The sequence below is a fragment of the Pseudophryne corroboree genome, chromosome 10, assembly GCF_028390025.1.
Source record: "Pseudophryne corroboree isolate aPseCor3 chromosome 10, aPseCor3.hap2, whole genome shotgun sequence".
Taxonomy (NCBI): domain Eukaryota; kingdom Metazoa; phylum Chordata; class Amphibia; order Anura; family Myobatrachidae; genus Pseudophryne; species Pseudophryne corroboree.
In genome coordinates this window covers 96,785,975-96,806,676 of record NC_086453.1, presented here as the reverse complement: position 1 = coordinate 96,806,676, position 20,702 = coordinate 96,785,975, and the positions used below count along the sequence as shown (strand labels likewise).

The following is a 20,702-nucleotide window of genomic DNA, read 5'->3' as shown; positions in this document are numbered from 1 at the left end:
CGTAGAGAAGGTGGATTACAACTACCTCATTTTATTAGCTATTATTACGCTGTGCATCTGTCCAGAGTTATTGACATGTCCAGATCTCCCTATACTAAGCAATGGCCATCAATAGCTGAAACGACTGCAGGTACCCCCTTATTTATTCTCCCCTGGCTTAAAAAAATCCCACGCATAAAACATCCCACCCTAGACTCGCTCGACCCTTAAGATATGGAGGAAATTTAGGCACTTAGACTCTTTCAGTCCGAGTCCCTCCTTGCCGACACCTTTATTATTTAACCCAGACCTACCCGCGAATCCCCTCTCCTTGTCTCAGTCCTCAGTGTGGGCTAAAGCTGGCATATCTCGGTTGAGTCACCTGATTGGTTCGTCGGGATTCCATCCCTTCACAGACTTGCAACAATCTTTTAACCTACCGCCTAATTCTTTTTGGGCTTACTTACAAATTCGGCATTACGTTGCTGCGACACCAGCTCGTGCGGTGGGATGGAGACCGACGCTTTTTTAATCCTTGTGTCTCTCTGAGAATTTGCCACGGCACCTAATATCTCTATTGTACAGACAATGCCTTTCGAGCACTCCCACTCAACCCCTGGCATTCGTTACGGCATGGCATGAGGACCTCGGTAGAGAGTTGACCTCTGACCAATGGTCGCGCATTTTTCAGTTCACATTTGCCAGTTCTCCTTCACTCCAAGTGCTGGAGACACAATACAAAGTGGTGTCGAGATGGTATAGATGTCCAGATCGAGTCCACCTGTTAGGGTCTCCTGCCCTGTGCTGCCACGTCGTCATGGCAACCGGGAGACAAGTGCTAGCGGAGTAACCTGAGCGCAGCTGATACTCCGGTTCGGGTCTTTTGCTGTGCAGTGGTTACAGGCAGGGGATCCGGTGCTGGTTTTTGTGCTCACAGTCTGTGAGGTCTGAGGGGGGCGTGGACAGCACCTGCTTTATAAGGCCTCTTCTCAGGTTAAGCAGATGCTGCTGAATCTTTGTTGGTTAGTCAGTTCCTGAAAGTTAGCCAGTACTGTGTAGCTTTGTATTTGTTGTTGCTTACTGCAAATAGGCCTGGGGATTTGGTGCTACACTCTGCCAATCCAGACCTAGCAGTAAGACTGGAGTCAGTTGTTTAGCCTGCTGAGGTTCTTTTGCTATTCTGTGAACCCAGCAGGTTTGTGGCTGTACTTTCAGACCTGCCTGCTTAATCCTCTCTCACTGTGCAGGGCGTCCATGTGTCAGTTTAGTGGCAGTAAGCTGAACCTGGGTCCTGCAAGTGAGAATTAGGATTGTGGAGACTCTCCTTGTGTCTATTATTCCATCTCTGACCAAGGAGTTTACTGCCACACCCGTTGGTAACCCTTTAGGGTTTTGCTGTTGCCCTTAGCAACAGCATTTCGGGTTCTCTACGTATTAAAACACAACATCTTGCTTTTTCCATCTGAGCATTTCTAATACTAGGGAGACACCCAGTTTCTTAGCCTCTGGGCTTCTCTGTTCACTCTGTGTTGGTTTTGTTACCCTATCACCTTCTGTGTACGTTATGTCATATTTCCCAGTCTGTCTGTGAGTTCATTTGTTTTGCATCCCTCTCTGTTCAGACACCAGTACATTCCTGCAGGCACTGGTGTGCATAACAGTTCAAACACCAGTACATTCCTGCAGGCACTGGTGTGCATAACACCACCATATGTTTCCGAGTGTTTCGGATGTCTGCTGGAGGTGTGGCCGGTCTCGAGGCACTCCTTGCCATATATGGTGGCGGTGCCCGGGACTAGCTTCCTTCTGGCAACAGGTTCATTCTATTACCAGGCGTATCACAGGACTCCCAATACCTGAGACACCTGAGTTTTGGTTACTTAATTTGATTGACCTACCATTATCCCAGTTTAAGAACTCCCTATTGCGACATTTAATGAATGCTGCTAGAGCGACCATTCCGTGCTTCTAGAGATCTCAGGTACAGCCTCCCATTGCCAGATGGTTCCAAAGAATCGATCACTATATGGCAATGGAAGACTTGACGGCTTCCTCCGAACAGTCTGTATCCCGAATCACAGCCGTCTGGTTTGACTGGCTGGAATTCAAGGGAACGCAGGAATACAAAACTTCTGTGCTACGCTCCATCCCTACGACACCTTAGGGCTGTGATGGAGATGGCGGTTCTTCTTTCTTTCTCTTTTTCTTTCCCTTTCTTTGTCTGTCCTTTATGCTTCTTGTATGTTCTATTTTCCCTGTTATTAATATCTGAAGATAATACAGATTAATGTCTCTAGCTAAGTGGGCTAATGATGTCATACATTGCTTTTGTTACTTGTATTCTTAGTCTACGATTGGAACGGCAGCTTCTGCTATAAGAATGCGTGTATTATTTGCAATTCCATTGTGCTGTATACTGTTATCTCTTTATTAATAAAAACTCAATTTGCAAAAAAAAAAAAAAAAAGGGAGGTGGGAAGACAAAAAATTTTGTGTAACCAAAAGCATTGGAACAGCAACATTGATAAGAGAAAGAAACCTTTAAACCCATCTCACAATGTAAAAGTGATTATTAAACTGAACAGAAAGAAAAGGTGAGAATCAGGGCTACTGGCGACACTGCAAAAATTAAACTGGGCAGCCAGCTCGTGGCTTTGTTGGAAGAGCTACTAAGCTACTAATTATTTTTAATAAATTGACAGTTACATCCAACTTATTGATAAAAATTTAAACCCGAGCAAAGCTGGGTACATCAGTTAGTTATCATATATTTATATGGTGCCACAAGGGTTAACCAGACCCTTTCGTTGGGGGTCATTCCGACCCGTTCGCACACGGCGGTTTATCGCTGTGGTGCAAATGGGTCCGACATTGCCTGGCGACAGGGGGTCGCCGGGTTACGCCGCGTCTAACAAAGGGAGCAGTCGCAGAGCCGACCGCAAAGAAGATTGACAAGAAGAAGGCGGATCTGGACTGTTGGAGACCGTTTTCGGGGAGTGGTAAGGAAATCGCAGGCGTGTCCAGCAGAATGGAGGGCGGATGTCTGGCGTCAAAGCTGGCTCCAGCATCGCAGAGATCGTCTCACAGGGTAAGTATGTCCAGGCCTAGTCTACTTCTGCTTTCATTTTTTTTTAGCTTAGCAGGGCTGCACAAGCGATCGCAGCCCTGCTAAGCTAAAATACACTCCCCCATAGGCGTGTACTAGTTGATCGCAGCAGCAGCAAAAAGTTGCTGGCTGCGATCAACTCGGAATGACCACCATTGTACATTAGCAGAAATGTTTTTTAAAGTCATACTGTAAATAGATAATGTGGGTAAAACAGAGCCGGCTTAAGGACAGGGGGCACGTGCCGCAGGCCTCCCTCTCTCAGAGGGCCTGTGGGCCAGATATTCATGTTCTTACAACTGGTACTGTTTCTTATCTATTAGCAACACAGCCTACTGGCATTGATTCTATTTCTGTTTAATAGGAGATGGCATTGCTATGGTGATGTGGAAAGAAGCTTGGTAGCGAAGACCGCCCTGATTCCTCCGTAATTCCACACCCACCAACTTTACATAGGAACGTAGCACTGACATGCGCACCACATGACCACCCCTCTAATCCTCCTCTACTGAGCCAGCTATTTCTGGGGGAGCTTTATTGAACTTGGAGAGATATAAAGTGCCAACCAATCAGCTTTGAACTGTCATTTTTCAAACACAACTTGTAAAATGGCAGTTAAAAGCTGATTGGTTGATAATGTGGGGTCGATATACCAGCCATACTTGGCAACCTTAATGAATTCTTCTCATGGAGATGTCTGGAGAGGAGAAGCAGGTGGGCAGCAATGCGACAGGGGCACGGCAGAGCTAATTACATCATTAGCGCCCCTCACAGGAAAATTGATGTGATTGAAGTGTATTTGTATAGGGATGGGGCTAAAATTATGCAATTAGCATAGAATAGTGTTGTTAAGCTTTGCCCCTTCCACTGGAACCTTAGTTCTACTGTATATATCTTCCCATTCTGCCCACTTCACTAGGAAGTGGACAGAATGCAGGAGGGATGCGCACTCTTCCGGGGGTACGAGGGTCTACCACAAAAACCCAGTGTTTCCCGTGAGATCCAGGAGAGTAGGCAAGTATGGTAACAGCCAATCAGCTCCTAACTGCCATGTTACAGGCTGTGTTTGAAAAATGACAGGAGCTTGTTGGTTGGTACTTTATCTCTATCAACTTTATTTCTCTCCGTGGCCTAGTACGTAGGGGGTCATTCCGACCCGTTTGCACGCATCGGTTCTTCGCTGCGGTGCGAACGGTTTGGAACTGCGCATGAGCGGCGGCTGCATTGCCGGGCAGCGGACAGAACAAAAATGAAAGTGATCACTAGCACGATCGCAAGAAGATTGACAGCGGAGAGGCATTCCGGGGCGTCTACTCACCGTTTTCGTGCGTGGAGATCCGAACGCAGGCGCGTCCAGGCGTTTGCACAAACGATCGCAGCCCTGCTATGCTAAAATACACTCCCCCATAGACAGCGTCTAGTTGATCGCACGAGCAGCAAAATGTTGCTCCGTGCGATCAACTCGGAATGACTCCCACAGACCCTTTCTCTAACGTCCTAGTGGATGCTGGGGACTCCGTAAGGACCATGGGGAATAGACGGGCTCCGCAGGAGACATGGGCACTTTAAGAAAGAATTTAGATTCTGGTGTGCTCTGGCTCCTCCCTCTATGTCCCTCCTCCAGACCTCAGTTTGAATCTGTGCCCGGACGAGCTGGGTGCTGTTCAGTGAGCTCTCCTGAGCTTGCTGTAAGAAAGTATTTTGTTAGGTTTTTTATTTTCAGGGAGCTCTGCTGGCAACAGACTCCCTGCATCGTGGGACAGAGGGGAGAGAAGCAGCCCTACTCTCTGAAGATAGGTCCTGCTTCTTAGGCTACTGAACACCATTAGCTCCAGAGGGATCGTACACAGGATCTCACCCTCGTCGTCCGATCCCAGAGCCGCGCCGCCGTCCCCCTCGCAGAGCCGGAAGACAGAAGCCGGGTGAGTATGAGAAGCAAGAAGACTTCGAAATCGGCGGCAGAAGACTCCGGTCTTCACTGAGGTAGCGCACAGCACTGCAGCTCTGCGCCTTTGCTCCCACACACACCTCACATACTCCGGTCACTGTAAGGGTGCAGGGCGCAGGGGGGGGCACCCTGGGCAGCAATTGGGACCTTTTTGGCAAAAGTTTAGCATATATAATACAGTTGGGCACTGTATATATGTATGAGCCCCCGCCAAGAAAATGTATATTTAAGCGGGACAGAAGCCCGCCGTCGATGGGGCGGGGCTTCTTCCTCAGCACTCACCAGCGCCATGTTTTTTCTCCACAGCACCGCTGAGAGGAAGCTCCCCAGCCTCTCCCCTGCAGATACACGGTAGAAGAGGGTAAAAAGAGAGGGGGGGGGGCACATAATTAGGCGCAAAAATCAATATAAACAGCAGCTACTGGGTTAACATTAAGTTACTGTGTTATTCCTGGGTTAATAGCGCTGGGGTGTGTGCTGGCATACTCTCTCTCTGTCTCTCCAAAGGGCCTTGTGGGGGAATTGTCTTCAGATGAGCATTCCCTGAGTGTGTGGTGTGTCGGTACGTGTGTGTCGACATGTCTGAGGTAAAAGGCTCCCCTAAGGAGAAGATGGAGCAAATGTGTGTGTGAGGGGTGTCTCCGTCGACAACGCCGACACCTATTTGGATATGTGTAATTAAGTGCTAAGGTGAAATTATTGCACAAAAGATTAGAGAACAGAAAGGGAATCTACCCATGTCTGTCCCTATGTCGCAGAGACCTTCAGAGTCTCTCAATGATCACTATCCAAAATAATAGACACTGATATCGACACGGAGTCTGACTCCAGTGTCGACTACGATAATGCAAAGTTACAGCCAAAATGGCAGGAAAGTATTCAATATATGATTATTGTAATAAAAGATGATTTGCATATCACTGATGACTCATCTGTCCCTGACACAAGGGTACACATGTTTAAGGGGAAGAAAGCTGAGGTAAATTTCCCTCCTCTCATGAAGAAAAAGGGCGGGAATCTCCAGACAATAGACTGCAGTTTCCCACAAAGAATTCTCAGGGAGTATCCTTTCCCTACTAGGGCCAGGATACAATGGGAATCTTCCCCTAGGGTGTCACGTTTGCCCAAAAGGTAGCCCTGACTTAACAGCTATCCTCAGGGATCCTGCAGATAGCGTGCACATTCTGGTACACTACTCAGACCGGCGATTGTGTCGGCATGGGTTTATAGCGCTGTAGCAGCGTGGTCAGGTACCTTATCAGCAGAGATTGAGACCCTAGTATGTATTATTGTATATATATATATATATATATATATATTAAAGATGCTGTCTTAAGATATATATATATAAAACATGCCCAAAGAGACATTAGTCTACATTAGTCTACTGGGTTCTACAGTCAACGCTATGTCGATTTCTGCTTGACGTGTCCTGTAGAATATACAATGGACAGGTGATGCCGACTTAAGAGGCATATGGAAGGCTGAGGATTGTGTGGAGAAGGGATCTCGGACCTGGTCTCCACAGCTATATATGGATTCTAAATATTCCAAAGTCGCAGTTGGTTCCTACAGCTCTTCTGCCTTTCCTAGGCATGATTCTAGACACAGACCAGAAAAGGGTTTATCTCCCGATAGAGAGAGCTCAGGAGCTCATGACACTGGTCAGGAACATATTAAAACCAAAACAGGTGTCAGTGCATCACTGCACTCGAGTCCTGAGAAGGATGGTGGCATCATAAGGGGCCATTCCCTTCGGCAGGTTCCATGCGAGGACCTTTTCAATGGGACTTACTGGACAAGTGGTCCGGATCACATCTTCAGAGGCATCGGTTAATCACCCTATACCCCAGGGCCAGGGTGTCTCTCCTGTGGTGGCTGCAGAGTGCTCACCTTCTCGAGGGCCGCAGATTCGGCATTCAGGACTGGGTCCTGGTGACCACGGATGCAAGCCTCCGAGGGTGGAAAGCAGTCGCACAGGGAAGGTATTTCCAAGGTCTGTGGTCAAGTCAGGAGACTTGCCTTCACATCACCATCCTGGAATTAAGGGCCGTATACAACGCCCTACGTCAAGCGGAGAACCTGCTTCGCGACCAACCGGTTCTGATTCAGTCAGAAGTCACTAGAATTCTTCGCTGGGCGGAGAATCACGTAAGTGCACTGTCAGCAGTGTTCATCCCGGGAGTGGACAGCTGGGAAGCAGACTTCCTCAGCAGGCACGACCTCCACCCGGGAGAGTGGGGACTTCATCAAGAAGTCTTCACGCAGATTGCAAGTCGGTGGGAACTGCCACAGGTGGACGTGATGGCATCCTGCCTCAACTAAAAGCTACAGAGGTATTGCGCCAGGTCATGAGACCCTCAGGCGATAGCTGTGGACGCACTGGTGTCACCGTGGGTGTTCCAGTCGGTCTATGTATTTCCTCCTCTTCCTCTCATACCCAAGGTGCTGAGAATCATAAGAAAAAGAGGAGTGAGAACAATACTCATTGTTCCGGATTGGCCAAGAAGGACTTCGTATCCAGATCTGCAAGAAATGCTCACAGAGGACCCGTGGCCTCTGCCTCTAAGACAGGACTTGTTGCAACAGGGGCCCTGTCTGTTCCAAGACTTACCGCGGCTGCGTTTGACGGCATGGCGGTTGAACGCCGGATCCTAGCAGAAAAAGGCATTCCGGATGAGGTCATTCCTACGCTGATAAAGGCTAGGAAGGACGTGACAACTCAACATTATCACCGTATATGGCGAAAATATGTTGCTTGGTGTGAGGCCAGGAATGCCCCTACGGAGGAATTCCAGCTGGGCCGTTTCCTTCACGTCCTACAGTCAGGAGTGAATTTGGGCCTAAAATTGGGGTCCATTAAGGTCCAGCTTTCGGCCCTATCCATTTTCTTTCAAAAGGAGTTGACTTCTCTACCTGAAGTTCAGACGCTGTAAAGGGAGTGCTGCATATTCAGCCCCCTTTTGTGCCTCCAGTGGCACCTTGGGATCTTAACGTGGTGTTGAGTTTCCTGAAATCCCACTGGTTTGAACCACTCAAAACGATGGAATTGAAATGTCTCACGTGGAAGGTGGTCATGCTGCTAGCCTTGGCTTCGGCTAGGCGTGTGTCAGAATTAGCGGCTTTTGTCACATAAAAGCCCCTATCTGGTTTTCCATGCGGATAGAGCAGAATTGCGGACCCGCCCACAGTTTCTGCCGAAAGTGGTCTCATCCTTTCATATAAACCAACCTATTGTGGTGCCTGTGGCTACTACTGACTTGGAGGATTCCGAGTTACTGGATGTGGTCAGGGCTTTGAAGGTTTATGTAGCCAGAACGGCTAGGGTCAGGAAAACAGAATCTTTGTTTGTCCTGTATGCTTCCAACAAGCTTGGGGCGCCTGCTTCAAAGCAAACTATTGCTCGCTGGATCTGTAATACGATTCAGCAGGCTCATTCTGCGGCTGGATTGCCGCTGCCAAAATCAGTTAAGGCCCATTCCACTAGGAAGGTGGGCTCTTCTTGGGCGGCTGCCGAGGGGTCTCGGCATTACAGCTGTGCCGAGCGGCTACTTGGTCAGGTTCAAACACTTTTGCAAAGTTCTATAAGTTTGATACCCTGGCTGAGGAGGACCTTGTGTTTGCTCAATCGGTGCTGCAGAGTCATCCGCACTCTCCCGCCCGTTTGGGAGCTTTGGTATAATCCTCATGGTCCTTACGGAGTCCCCAGCATCCACTAGGACGTTAGAGAAAATATGATTTTACTTACCGGTAAATCTATTTCTCGTAGTCCGTAGTGGATGCTGGGCGCCCGTCCCAAGTGTGGACTTCTTCTGCAATACTTGTATATAGTTATTGCTGCAATAAGGGTTATGTTATAGTTGCATCAGGGTTGTACTGATGCTCTGTTGTTGTTCATACTGTTGACTGGGTAAGTTTATCACAAGTTATACGGTGTGATTGGTGTGGCTGGTATGTATCTTGCCCTGGATTACCATAATCCTTTCCTTGTACTGTCAGCTCTTCCGGGCACAGTTTCTCTAACTGAGGTCTGGAGGAGGGACATAGAGGGAGGAGCCAGAGCACACCAGAATCTAAATTCTTTCTTAAAGTGCCCATGTCTCCTGCGGAGCCCGTCTATTCCCCATGTTCCTTACGGAGTCCCCAGCATCCACTACGGACTACGAGAAATAGATTTACCGGTAAGTAAAATCTTATTTTTATCTCTATCCAAGCTTTGATAAATCTCCCCCATGCAGTGCAGGATTTACCACATGGCAACCAAAGGGAATTTCCGGCGGACCACAAGCTTCATAAAAATTGTCAGAGAGTTGGGCTGGCTGAATACTCCCGGCAGGCTGTCAGTGACTAGATAGCTGCCAGGTGTCAGTTGCCTGCTCCTGCCTGTGTGCAGTGCCAACAGTGTAATTTTAAGTACACTAGTACAACTACCATCCACCTGCTATAATCGGGTGGAGGGCAGATTGGGGAGCATACACCAACTGGGGGGCGGCACAATGAGCGGGGGACTGTCTGCTATAATTGGTGGGGGGGGGGGGCACACTTCGCTTAGGGCCCCATGTGGTCTAAATTCACCTCTGCCCCCATTTGTCTCTAACACAGGGCCTAATTCAGAGTTGATCGCAGCAGCACATTTGTTAGCAGTTGGGCAAAACTATGGGGGTAATTCTGAGTTGATCGCAGCAGGATTTTTGTTAGCAGTTGGGCAAAACCATGTGCACTGCAGGGGAGGCAGATATAACATGTGCAGAGAGAGTTAGATTTGGGTGGGTTATTTTGTTTCTGTGCAGGGTAAATACTGGCTGCTTTATTTTACACTGCAATTTAGATTGCAGATTGAACACACCACACCCAAATCTAACTCTATCTGCACATGTTACATCTGCCTCCCCTGCAGTGCACATGGGGCCTAATTCTGAGTTGATTGCAGCATCAAATGTGTTAGCAGTTGGGCAATACCATGTGCACTGCAGGAGGGGCAGATATAACATGTGCAGAGAGAGTTAGATTTGGGTGTGGCGTGTTCAAACTGAAATCTAAATTGCAGTGTAAAAATAAAGCAGCCAGTATTTACCCTGCACAGAAACAAAATAACCCACCCAAATCTAACTCTCTCTGCACATGTTATATCTGCCTCCCCTGCAGTGCACATGGTTTTGCCCAATTGCTAAAAAATGTCCTGCTGCGATCAACTTGGAATTAGGCCCATGGTTTTGTCCAACTGCTAACAAAGATCCTGCTGCGATCAACTCAGAATTACCCCGTATGTGCACTGCAGGTGGGGCAGATATAACATGTGCAAAGAGAGTTAGATTTGGGTGTGGTGTGTTCAAACTGAAATCTAAATTGCAGAGTAAAAATAAAGCAGACAGTATTTACCCTGCACAGAAACAAAATAACCCACCTAAATCTAACTCTTTCTGCACATGTTATATCTGCCCCCCCCCATGCAGTGCACATGGTTTTGCCCAACTGCTAACAAATTTGCTGAATTACCCCCTCAGAAACTGATTGAATGTCTCCTTTGCGCTCTCTGCTTTTCTGTCTGGTGAAGGATCTGTCTGCAGATTTGCCAGGAATGCCAGGAATGTCTGGCTGCCACTGATTTACAGGTCAGGCCAACAGAATGGAGGAGACACTCACTCTGAGAGTGCAATAATCAGAATCACTGCATTGGATACCAGGCACTATATCATTACATAAAATCTTGAATTTTCTGTCAAGTCAGCAGGCAGAAGAAGCCATGAAGTAGAAAGCAGAAAGTGGGACAGCTTGGAGATATGAAGTATGTGCAGAGTAATAACCCGTATCATACGGTATGAATTGTGCAACAAGAAGTTACTTTGAATTAAAAAATTACCCACTGAAATTCCTAGGAAATAAAAAAAAAAAAAATGATGAAGTCGATATCTCCAGTGAAAATGCATTAAGGTGCCCATTTATCATTGAATATTTGTGGCTTAATATATTTGGGGGTTAACCACAGATATTTGGCATCCACTGAATGTATGACAGAGGGACCATAGCAGATATCTCCGATACCTGCTGCAATCCCTCCATTCCCGCTGGAAGCTGCAACCCCCATAGGTTTCTGTGAGGGGTGTACTGCTGCCACATTTACCAACATCCACAATTCAGCTGTAGCCTATGGACTACACACCACAATCTTAGGCAGTGGGTTCCCCTGGAACCCTCCCTGGCAATGGCCACCTTGCGTGTGCGGTCAACAGGACAGCACATGCACAGAAGCCCCGACAGCACTTAGAGTACATCACAGTGACAGGCTCCTTTCCTTTCGGAGCCCCAGTCCCTGCGGGAGCCGGTTAATACCTTGACCCAGTACAATCACATATTGCAATGTGATCCTGGGTGCTAATATCGTGCCCAGATTGCATTGAATTTGTAATCAATGATAAATAGATCCCTAAGGCCGATTACACCTGAAAATGTGTTTCCTATGTCTCACCACTGATTTTGGGTATAGTGACCCTGCAGATAAAGGGTCCAGGATCTCCGCTGATTTACACTCTTGACGACATTTTAGGATTTTCATCTGCAATAATTACTGGCACCTTACACTAAAGTCTCTCCGGTTCTCCATTGTGACGCCCACCTGTCACACACTGGTCTGCACTGGCTGCAGACCGACACACATACACAGTTCTTATTGTGCCACAAATGGTTGTCCCTCACATCAGATCTGGGGCGGGATGCACGACGCATCGCATTGTGCCTGTGATGCAACCCGCCACTTATCGTGAGCTTAATGGCATTTATTATTAACGCTGTATGCTTGAAGAAAACTGCAAAGGACAGCTTTCCCTGTAAGAGGTGTCTTTTGCAATAGAAGGACTTCTGTGTTCAGGACCAGGGAGTCCTTCTGCACATGCGTTGAGTGACACATCCCCTGCAGGGGGTGCTGGGAGGTATCCGATTAGAAGAGTCTATAGGCCAAGCCATTTGAAGCAATGAAAAGTAATAGGGTAACGCCATCTAAAGTAATATATTGCATTCCACAGCTTGGTCCATATGAGAAAAGCAGCCAAACCCCCAAAGATGCCAGTTTCGGAGGTTTGGCCTCAGTTCTAGCTTTGCGGCTTCTTGCTCCTGTTGTTTTATTTAATCTGGAGAGACTGACTCCTAGTTGGAGCCTATATACCCTCATGGGGACCTATTAGTTCCTACAATATAAGTACTATTTATATACATACTGTATACAAAAAAAATATATGTTTCTTAGCTCTTTATACGTGAACCTGCATATACGCTTGTGACTTACTACAGTGCAATCCCTGCTCTCATGATTCTATTCACTTATATAATATTTATATGCTCATTCGTTTTTATGTTTATTGCTTGAGATATATTAAATAGCTGCTGAATATTTATACTATGGTCACTTGATGCATTTAATGTATTTGGTACTACTTACAGTTCAATACACTGCTCCAGCTCTACTTTTCCCTATCCATGCAACTTCAGTCTGATCATAGTAATATGGAAGGCTGGGGTTCCGGATGATAGGCCAACAGTCAATAGGCCAACAGTCAATTGGTAGACCCATATGGTCGACAAGTAAAAGGTTGACAGGTACAAATAGTCAACATGTTGAAATAGTAGACATGACAATGGTTGATGTATATATATGGTCGACACAAGTTTTAGTTTTATTCATCACTTTTCATCCACATTGACTACAGTACGACTGGGAAGAGTAACCTTGCCCGAAGTGTGGCGCGCCAAACGAGGGGACACGGTACACTAATTGGGGTCACATGTGCTTTAACATAGAAAATGACACCTAAAAAAGTGTCATCCTTTTCCTTGTTGACCTTTGGAGTGTGTCGACTTTTTGTACCTGTGGACCTTTTCAAGTGTCTACCTTTTACATGTCGACCTAGTGGCCCTATTGACCTATTGCATGTTGACCATATGGGGTCAACCTATTGGAGGGTGGTCACATAGACGTGACAAACTCTGACTACAAGTGGTCGTTTGGATGGATTTCCAATCACTGGAAGTGGCTGGAATTGCGACGGCCCCTAGAGTCTTTACTAAGCTGGATGAGTAGCAGGACTCCTCTTGGCGGTATAGAGTACTGAGTATCTAAGTAAGTGGGAGTGTAATGTGAAAGCTAATTGCAATTCATTTGTAGTAATAATATCAGCATTTGGACAGTAATGCTATTTAGAAAGGAACAAATGGCAGTGTGTCGATGAAGGGGTCAATGGCATACAGTAAGTCCGTCCAGGTGGCAAACTGGATAGTCTGGGTCACCGGCTAAAATTCAGTCCATACAGCAAATAGGATAGTCTGGATCACAAGCAGGAGTCCGATATCAGGCGGCAGACAGCAGAAAATAAAGGACAGCAGCATGGCACACTTGCCCACTCTCCCTGAAGTTGCGTCAGAATCCCAAATTTGGAGTAGAGTCTCCCACCTCACGGTAAAGTGGGCAGGTTCCGTGCATCATGCTGGCTGACCAAAAAAGTGGGCGAGATGCAGGTGATGATGATGTGATTCACGTCATCATGGCCTCATGCCTGGCACTGAAAAGACATCAATGCTGGCAAACCATCGCAGGTTGCGGGGCTCGCAATGATCATATGTCTCACCCATCTGCCTCCTCCTCTTCTGTACTGAGACTTGCCAAAGTCAGCAAGTATGCTAGCATGTTGATGCTATAACCAGGGTTTGTAAGGGCCATTACCCAGATGTATCAAGCCTTGGAAAGTGATAAAGTGGTGAAGTTTGCCCAAAGCAACCAATCAGGTTCTAACTATAATTTATGTAGCATAAATGACAGAAGCTGATTGGTGCAACTACTCCACTTAATCTATATTGAAGGCTTGATACATCTCCCCCGTAATAACAGATGTCTGTAATAATCACTATAAGGTAACACAGCAGATATTCCAGTAAAACAGCTCCAGATAAAAACAGTAAAATTCCTCTGCAGATTTGGTCTCATCAGGAAACATTTGATGAAAAGCTCTACTTAAGGCATCAGCACGAAGGTCTCTGGCAGGTATCCATGATCTTCTCTTGATCTGGTGCATATCCTTTCCAGTATACCCAGACCCAGTGGTGCCGAGAGAGGGGGGAGGAGAGGGTACAAATTACCTGGGCCCAGGTCTGATGGAGGGGCACAGTGAGGGTCCAGTAGGGGCCCATGCCCCCTCCCCCTTACCTAGCAGCAGCAGCAGCTGCAGCTCTTTTCCTCAGCTCAGCACACGCTAGGCTGCAGTGTGGCCATGGAGGTGCTTAAAATACTATTGTTTTCAGTATATATTTTTTTACGGGTACCTGACCACACCACGCCCCTTGAAAAGTACCTGGGCCCATCCCGGCTTTTGACTGACCTGTGTGTACCACATAGTGAATTTTCATTGCACCTCTTTGTTTTTTAACCACATATTCATTAACTCCATCGACTTCCACTGGAGTGAGTATAATTTCTAGGAAACATGACCTGGCTTAAATAAATATGCAGGAAAACTTTGGGGTATTCACAATGATTTGGAAAGATCAAGCTGAAAAGTTACTGTCCGTAATAACTTTTGAAAAAGAAGCAGCTTTTTTCACTGAATAATTCCTTTCAGAGAGCAAGAAGTTCTCCCGTTCTCAGAATGAACTGGTGTAATAATGGGGGGGAAAAGATGCAGCCTTGGTGTGTATGCCATAAACACAGAAAAATGGAGAATATCCAGAGGTGAAAATTCTTATAAGCAAAATCAGCCCATTCAATATTTTCTACCCAGTTGCCGTGAACATAGGGGTTAATTCAGACTGGATCGCTGCAGAGGCCCTTTGTGGAGTGAGCACCCAGAGAGGCCGAGTGAGATGCTAACAGCTTTGATCGCCTCTGCCTGATTGAATGCCTTTGGTGGGGTGCGGTCCAGACAACGCAGGCGTGTCCTGACCGTTGCAGGGACGGGTTGGCAGAGAGCTACTCAGCGGGTGCAAAAGCATCGCCGCTGTGTGATGCTTTTACATCCTTGCGGGGGGAGGGGGGAAGTACCTGACATGCGGGGTGGACTAGCCCTGTGCTGGGCGTCCCCCTGCATGTCAGAGTAACTGATCGTAGATTTAGCACATCTACGATTAGCTCTGAATCTCCCCCATAGCCATGTTAAGGTGGTGGTGATGGTGGGCGGCCAGCACAGGGCATACTGTACCCCGGGCCCCCTCTGTTAGGGGGAGGGGAGGGGGTTTGGTCGAGGCACAATGACATCGTTAGCTCTCCCTCTTGCGCAGCAGCAGAGCCAGGCAGCCAGAATGCGAGAAGGACAGTATGCAGTGCTTTTAAAGTATCAAGTTTCATGACCTACCAATGGAGCTTCCCCACCAGAGAAGAGATAGGAGGGGGGGAAGGGGGGGGGGGGGGAGAGCTGTAAGTGACCCAGGGATTGCAGCATTTCCTCCTCTTCTGTGCTGAAATACCTCTTATTAACTGAATAGTTCAACACAGGTGACGCCATTCATATAATTACCACTTTCCTGGCACGGTCGATGTGATGCGACCAAAGCCAGGGGTCCGTTACCTGGCTTGGACGCATCACATGCAACCTGCTGTCCCCCGCCGTGTACAGCCCCCGTTGAGTGCTGCCCTTCAGTGTGCCCTGAACCCGGCAGTGATGCGGCAGTCTCTATCCACCAACATCACTGCCGGAATCGTGCCCCAGAATGCAGTGCGGTCAGCATTCTGGAGCCCATGCTCTGGAAAGGCACAGTATGGGGAGGGGAACGATCGTTACTCTCCCTGCACATTTTAGCTGATCTCTGCATGTGCACTGGAGAGGATTGATCAGCAGTCCCCCCCCAGATCACGCTCCACTGCGCTCTGCATGGAGAAGGGTGTGCAGGGGGGAAGGGGGGGAGTATATGCACATGGGGGGTGGAGGAGTAACCCCCAGGGTAAACATCAACCAGTGGGGGAGAGGGTGTATGCAAATATATATGTAAATTATGCTGGGGGGGTGGGCACAGGTAAAATACTAATTAAAAAATGCAGTGGTCACAGGGTATTGGGGACGGGGGCAGAAGAAGGAGCTTTTAACGGGGGGGGGGGGGTTGTAAAACTTTTGTTTTGTAATACAATGGGGGTACTATTATTAGGAAGTGAGACCAGTGGGGGCCTATTGCCAATGGGGGGTAGGAATTTAGTTAATAATGGCGGCCTATGGATGTGGTAGAGATGGGGAGACACCACAAAAAAGATCTCCAGAACATGGTCACAAATTGCATTCTGACATAACATTGCAGGGTATACAGTGCAATCTGAATATGCCTTGAGTGTAGATTGGAGTCAGAACTTTCTCTGATAGTAACTTGCAAAATGGAATAAAATTAGTATTTTACAGAAACGGTCCACTACCGCCCAAATACAGCAAGATTCATTCAGTGATAACCCCGTAGACATTTGAGACCTCGGGACACTAGTTATTCTGGAGCAAGTTTCGGAAGTCTTTATGACTTATTGAATATCATTCTTTGGTGAAAGCCACAAAGCAGGAGAGAGTAGTGATGTTATAGTCTCAGTGATACTAGGATACCCAGATATTTTGCTGTTATGAACTGCAGACAAAATGGATTGCTCATTGATACTTGGGAGATGTATAAAGTCTTGGAGAGAGATAAAGTGGAGAAGTTACTAAATGTCATTTACAGCGGTGGCACCTTACGTCTGGCCGGTTGGGCTGTCTGATCTCCTCCCGGTGATTCATGGATAATGTCACCAGGAGGTGGGGCTTAAGTCACACGGCAGGTGGAGGTAGGGCTTGTGTCGGGCTGGGCTTAAGTCTGGCGCTGATGGAGAACAGGCTTGCTTCTAGTGACTGCATTGGCTGCAGCCCCTATAAATCAGATTAAGCTGCCATTATAGCAGGGGAGTGGCTTCCGATGGGAAATGTTCTCTGTCTGCTGTGATTAGCAGTGAGTGCTTCCTATGGGAAGCCACTGCCAGTGCTACACAGTCCCTGCAAATGGCAGATTTTACTTGGGATGGGGGGGGCTGTAATCTCGCAGCCCATAGGAAAAATCTGCCACTGGTCATTTATCTAGCAGTCTTTGAAATTACAGATGTTGATTGGTTGGTTTGCACAACTACTCCACTTTATCGCTCTCCAAGGCTTGATACGTCTCCCCTCAAATGCATGGAGGCAGGTTTTGGACACTGAACAGTCTGCATCTGAGTAGACAATTACTGAGTAAGCTCGGATACAAATGTTTTGGAAGGAATGACGGAAGTATTGTAGAGAGGGTCCAGATACTTGCAGAATGCTTCTGGATACAGCATCAGTCTTAAAATTCTTAGAACCACGATGACACCTATTGTAATAACAAAATCAGAATGAAGAAGAATGAGGGTCAGCTTGCCTGCCTAGGTCTGTCTGCCTTCTGTCTGTATGCTGCTTCAATATATAAAAGGTTCTAGCGATAAGTATATACACAGTGACTGCGGAGCTGATGTATCAAGCAGAGAAAAGAAAGGAGAAGTGGAACAATGGAGAAGTTGCCCCTAGCAACCAATCAGGTTCAAGGAAGCATTATCAATGCATCAACCCTTGTATGTTTAGCTCCTTCTAGCCAAAGCTTCCATTTTGAAAACGCCCATTTTACAGCTAGTAGTTCCCGATTTTCCACATCATAGTTGATCTTAGCAGAAAATAATTTTAAATAGAAGAATGTGCAAGGGTGCAAGTCGGCATCAATGACTGACACTTGAGTCAGATAGCTCCAACAGCTTTATCTGAGGCATCCACTGCAATGAGAAACGGTATTTCAGAATCCAAACGATAAGAGCAGGCACAAAAGTGTGTTCAGGTGTATGGTGGGCGCATGATCGCAGCTGATGGGAATGAGGCGATTCTGCTGAGCACAGAGAACATACTGTACAACTGTGCAGGGTAAAGGCTGCTGCATATGGGGTATATAGAGATCCGTGTAGTGGGTTTTAGACTTAAGCTGCGTGTAGACCTATATGTGGTGGGCATGGGCCTGTCATGTGGTGTACCTACTTCTACATGGTGCTATGCACAGATCACGTGACCTTATGAAGTATTTTTCTTTCCGCCATGCTAGTATTTTTTTACAGTATGTTTGGTACACAAACTGAAGACCTCTCATAACAGACCCCAAATGCTATTTACTTGTTCCATGTGGTGCCCTCTATGCCATTAAACACTCCAGCAGGTCCAGAAAAACATGCCGAAAGACTGATTTTATTTCTTTTTTATAGAGGACCTTTAAGGATCCTACTTTATATTTCCTGTTGGCCAATCTTGCTTGAAAGCCAATGTAATATGTTAATAGTATTCATATAATCAATATTTACAGCTACCTTTGTTGATGTACAGTATCTCTCCATATATTCCCAAATGTTTCAGTGCGATATTTTCCTGTTACGTCATACAGCGTGCTTGCTGTACTCTTCCACTCCCAGTTTCCTGAGCAGACAATGGCTCTCTCCTCCTTCTCTTCCTCTATCCATATCCTGTACAAGTCCCAGGGAGAGGCCAGTGGCCACTCACTGGAATTGCAGAAGTGCGGTAGCCTGATATCCCTGCCTGAGAGAGGCATGGTGAGTGGTCCATCATCCCTCCACACCTGGGTGGGGGAGATATGGAGAGGTGCTGTGGTCCATTGACTCAACTGTGCCGCAGAATTATCCCTGTCTGCTGGCATCAGGGGGGCAACGAAGGACAGGTGAGTAAAGCACACAGGAACGGAAAGTTCTAAAAGGAAGCGCTCATAGATTTTAATCCAGGATGGGGGGAGATGAAGTTTTTTGTTTGTTTTTTATATTCTCAGCACTATTTTTGTACAGGTCTTTATATGTAATTTTATGTTCTATGCCAATGAAGTAAATTGCGTTGTTGTTAAATAAAAGACAGCTAAACGTACATTCAATTCTAGTTAATACTATATAATAACTTTGTACTGGCACACTTTGTAAGAGCCCCTATGCCATCTCCAACTGGAGAATAAGACACTAATTGCACCCTGGCTTCTGCTCATATTGTAAGTAGTTGTTAATTGAAGGTTAAGACTGGAACAGAAAAAAAAACTAATTGCATTGCAGTGTATCTGTGCTGCTATTCTAACGATTCACTGGTTTTCTTTCCTTTAGCAAAACCTTTTATACATTTGCTTGTTTTTAACTGTGAGTACATAATTACATTGTAGTCATAGTGCATCCCTTTTTTTTTTTTTTTCAATAATGATTTTTATTATTAGTTTCCAAATATAGAGGGGGAAAAAACAGATAAATGTACACGAATATACATCATATAGAGAGTGCTACATTGAGCTAACATATAAAACCCGATCATAGACAACAAGTCTGAATTCAAAGTCTCGGTTCACTAATAGTGTACATAGTTCCTTTTAACTATCAATCATAACTATAACCATATAAGTAATAGGATGGAGAGCTCAGTATAGAGGAAAAGAGAGAAAGACATAACAAGACAGCGACACACGAGGGGAGGAAAGAAAAAAAAAAAAAACCCATATATGTCAGGGAGATACCTTACTCAAATATTGTAGCATAGATATATGCAGATAAATAGAGAGATAGGGGGCATCTATTACGAATGGGTGTTATCAGATTGTGGAGAATTTAGAGTTGCCATATCAATGGGATCACTAAAAATTACGGAGTGACCCTGTATCTCCCGGTATTCACTCCATTTAAACCATCTCATATAGACAGAAGAAGGAGAGGCAGAGTATACACATCCCGCTGTTTCAAAAAGAAAGTGCTTATGGGTATTATTAATAACCGTCTGGATGTGTGGTATGGACTGTGATTTCCACAGTTGGCCTATCGCCGCCTTAGTTGATATTAGAATGTGACCTACAATATAATTGTCGCAGCTGAGAAGAGCGAGAGGAGAATAGTGGAATAAGGCAAGTAGTGGATCTAGTGGCACAGTCGTTCCCACCACTTTCCCCAAAAGAGAGAACACCTCCGTCCACAGAGGCCTCAAAACTGGGCAATCCCAGAAAATATGTAGGATGGTACCGACATCTCCACACTTTCGCCAACATAACCGGGAGGTCGAGGGCCATATACGGTGAAGCCTCTGCGGAGTGAAGTACGCCCTATTGCAAAGTTTATAGAACATTTCTGAGTGCTGCAAACATTTAGAGATCTTAAAGCACTGTGAGGCAATTGTATCCCACTCTTCTTCTTGAAGTACGATAGAAAGATCCCTCTCCCACCTAGTCTGTGCAGGGAGTTTACCAGTTTTATTCAGAAGAACAATATATTGATACCATCTGGACACCCCACCCCTATGACCTGCGGTAGACAGTCTAGAGAGCATATTAGCAGGTAGAGGAAGGGGAAAGGGGCCACCAGCCCTGTCAACATTAGTCTGAAGCCAATGGCGTAGTTGTAAGTATTTGAAAAAATCATGCTTTGATATCCCAAACTGAGTCTGAAGCTGAGAGAAGGGAATCAAACCATCACTCAAGAAAAGATCCTTCAATCTCACAACTCCAGCGTCAATCCAGGTATCTAATACAAGATCAGGGATAGTACAAGCAACGGTTCTAATAGAAAGACCCGCTGCCGGTAATGCAATAGATGGGTCAGATATAGCCACTGAGTGCCATGACTTCAAGGTACATCTAATCGCGTCCCCAGGGCCAGTCCATTTC

At 46.4% G+C, this 20,702-nt stretch overlaps 1 protein-coding gene across 16 annotated transcripts in view; it reads left to right on the top strand.

Moving 5' to 3' along the window:
• Positions 1-20,702, top strand: part of PHLDB1 (pleckstrin homology like domain family B member 1) — a 280,745-nt gene that overhangs the window by 68,662 nt on the left and 191,381 nt on the right. For 6 of the 16 annotated variants that reach the window (XM_063942612.1, XM_063942614.1, XM_063942613.1 and 3 more), the window contains exon 1: positions 18,609-18,740. The exons of 2 other annotated variants lie outside the window; for them this stretch is intronic. In XM_063942612.1, coding sequence (XP_063798682.1) covers positions 18,657-18,740 — 84 coding nt within the window. In that variant the 5' untranslated portion in view covers positions 18,609-18,656. Of the gene's footprint in view, positions 1-18,608; positions 18,741-20,702 lie in introns of those variants that run through there. 8 more of the 16 variants (XM_063942620.1, XM_063942621.1, XM_063942624.1 and 5 more) reach the window with 2 other exon arrangements.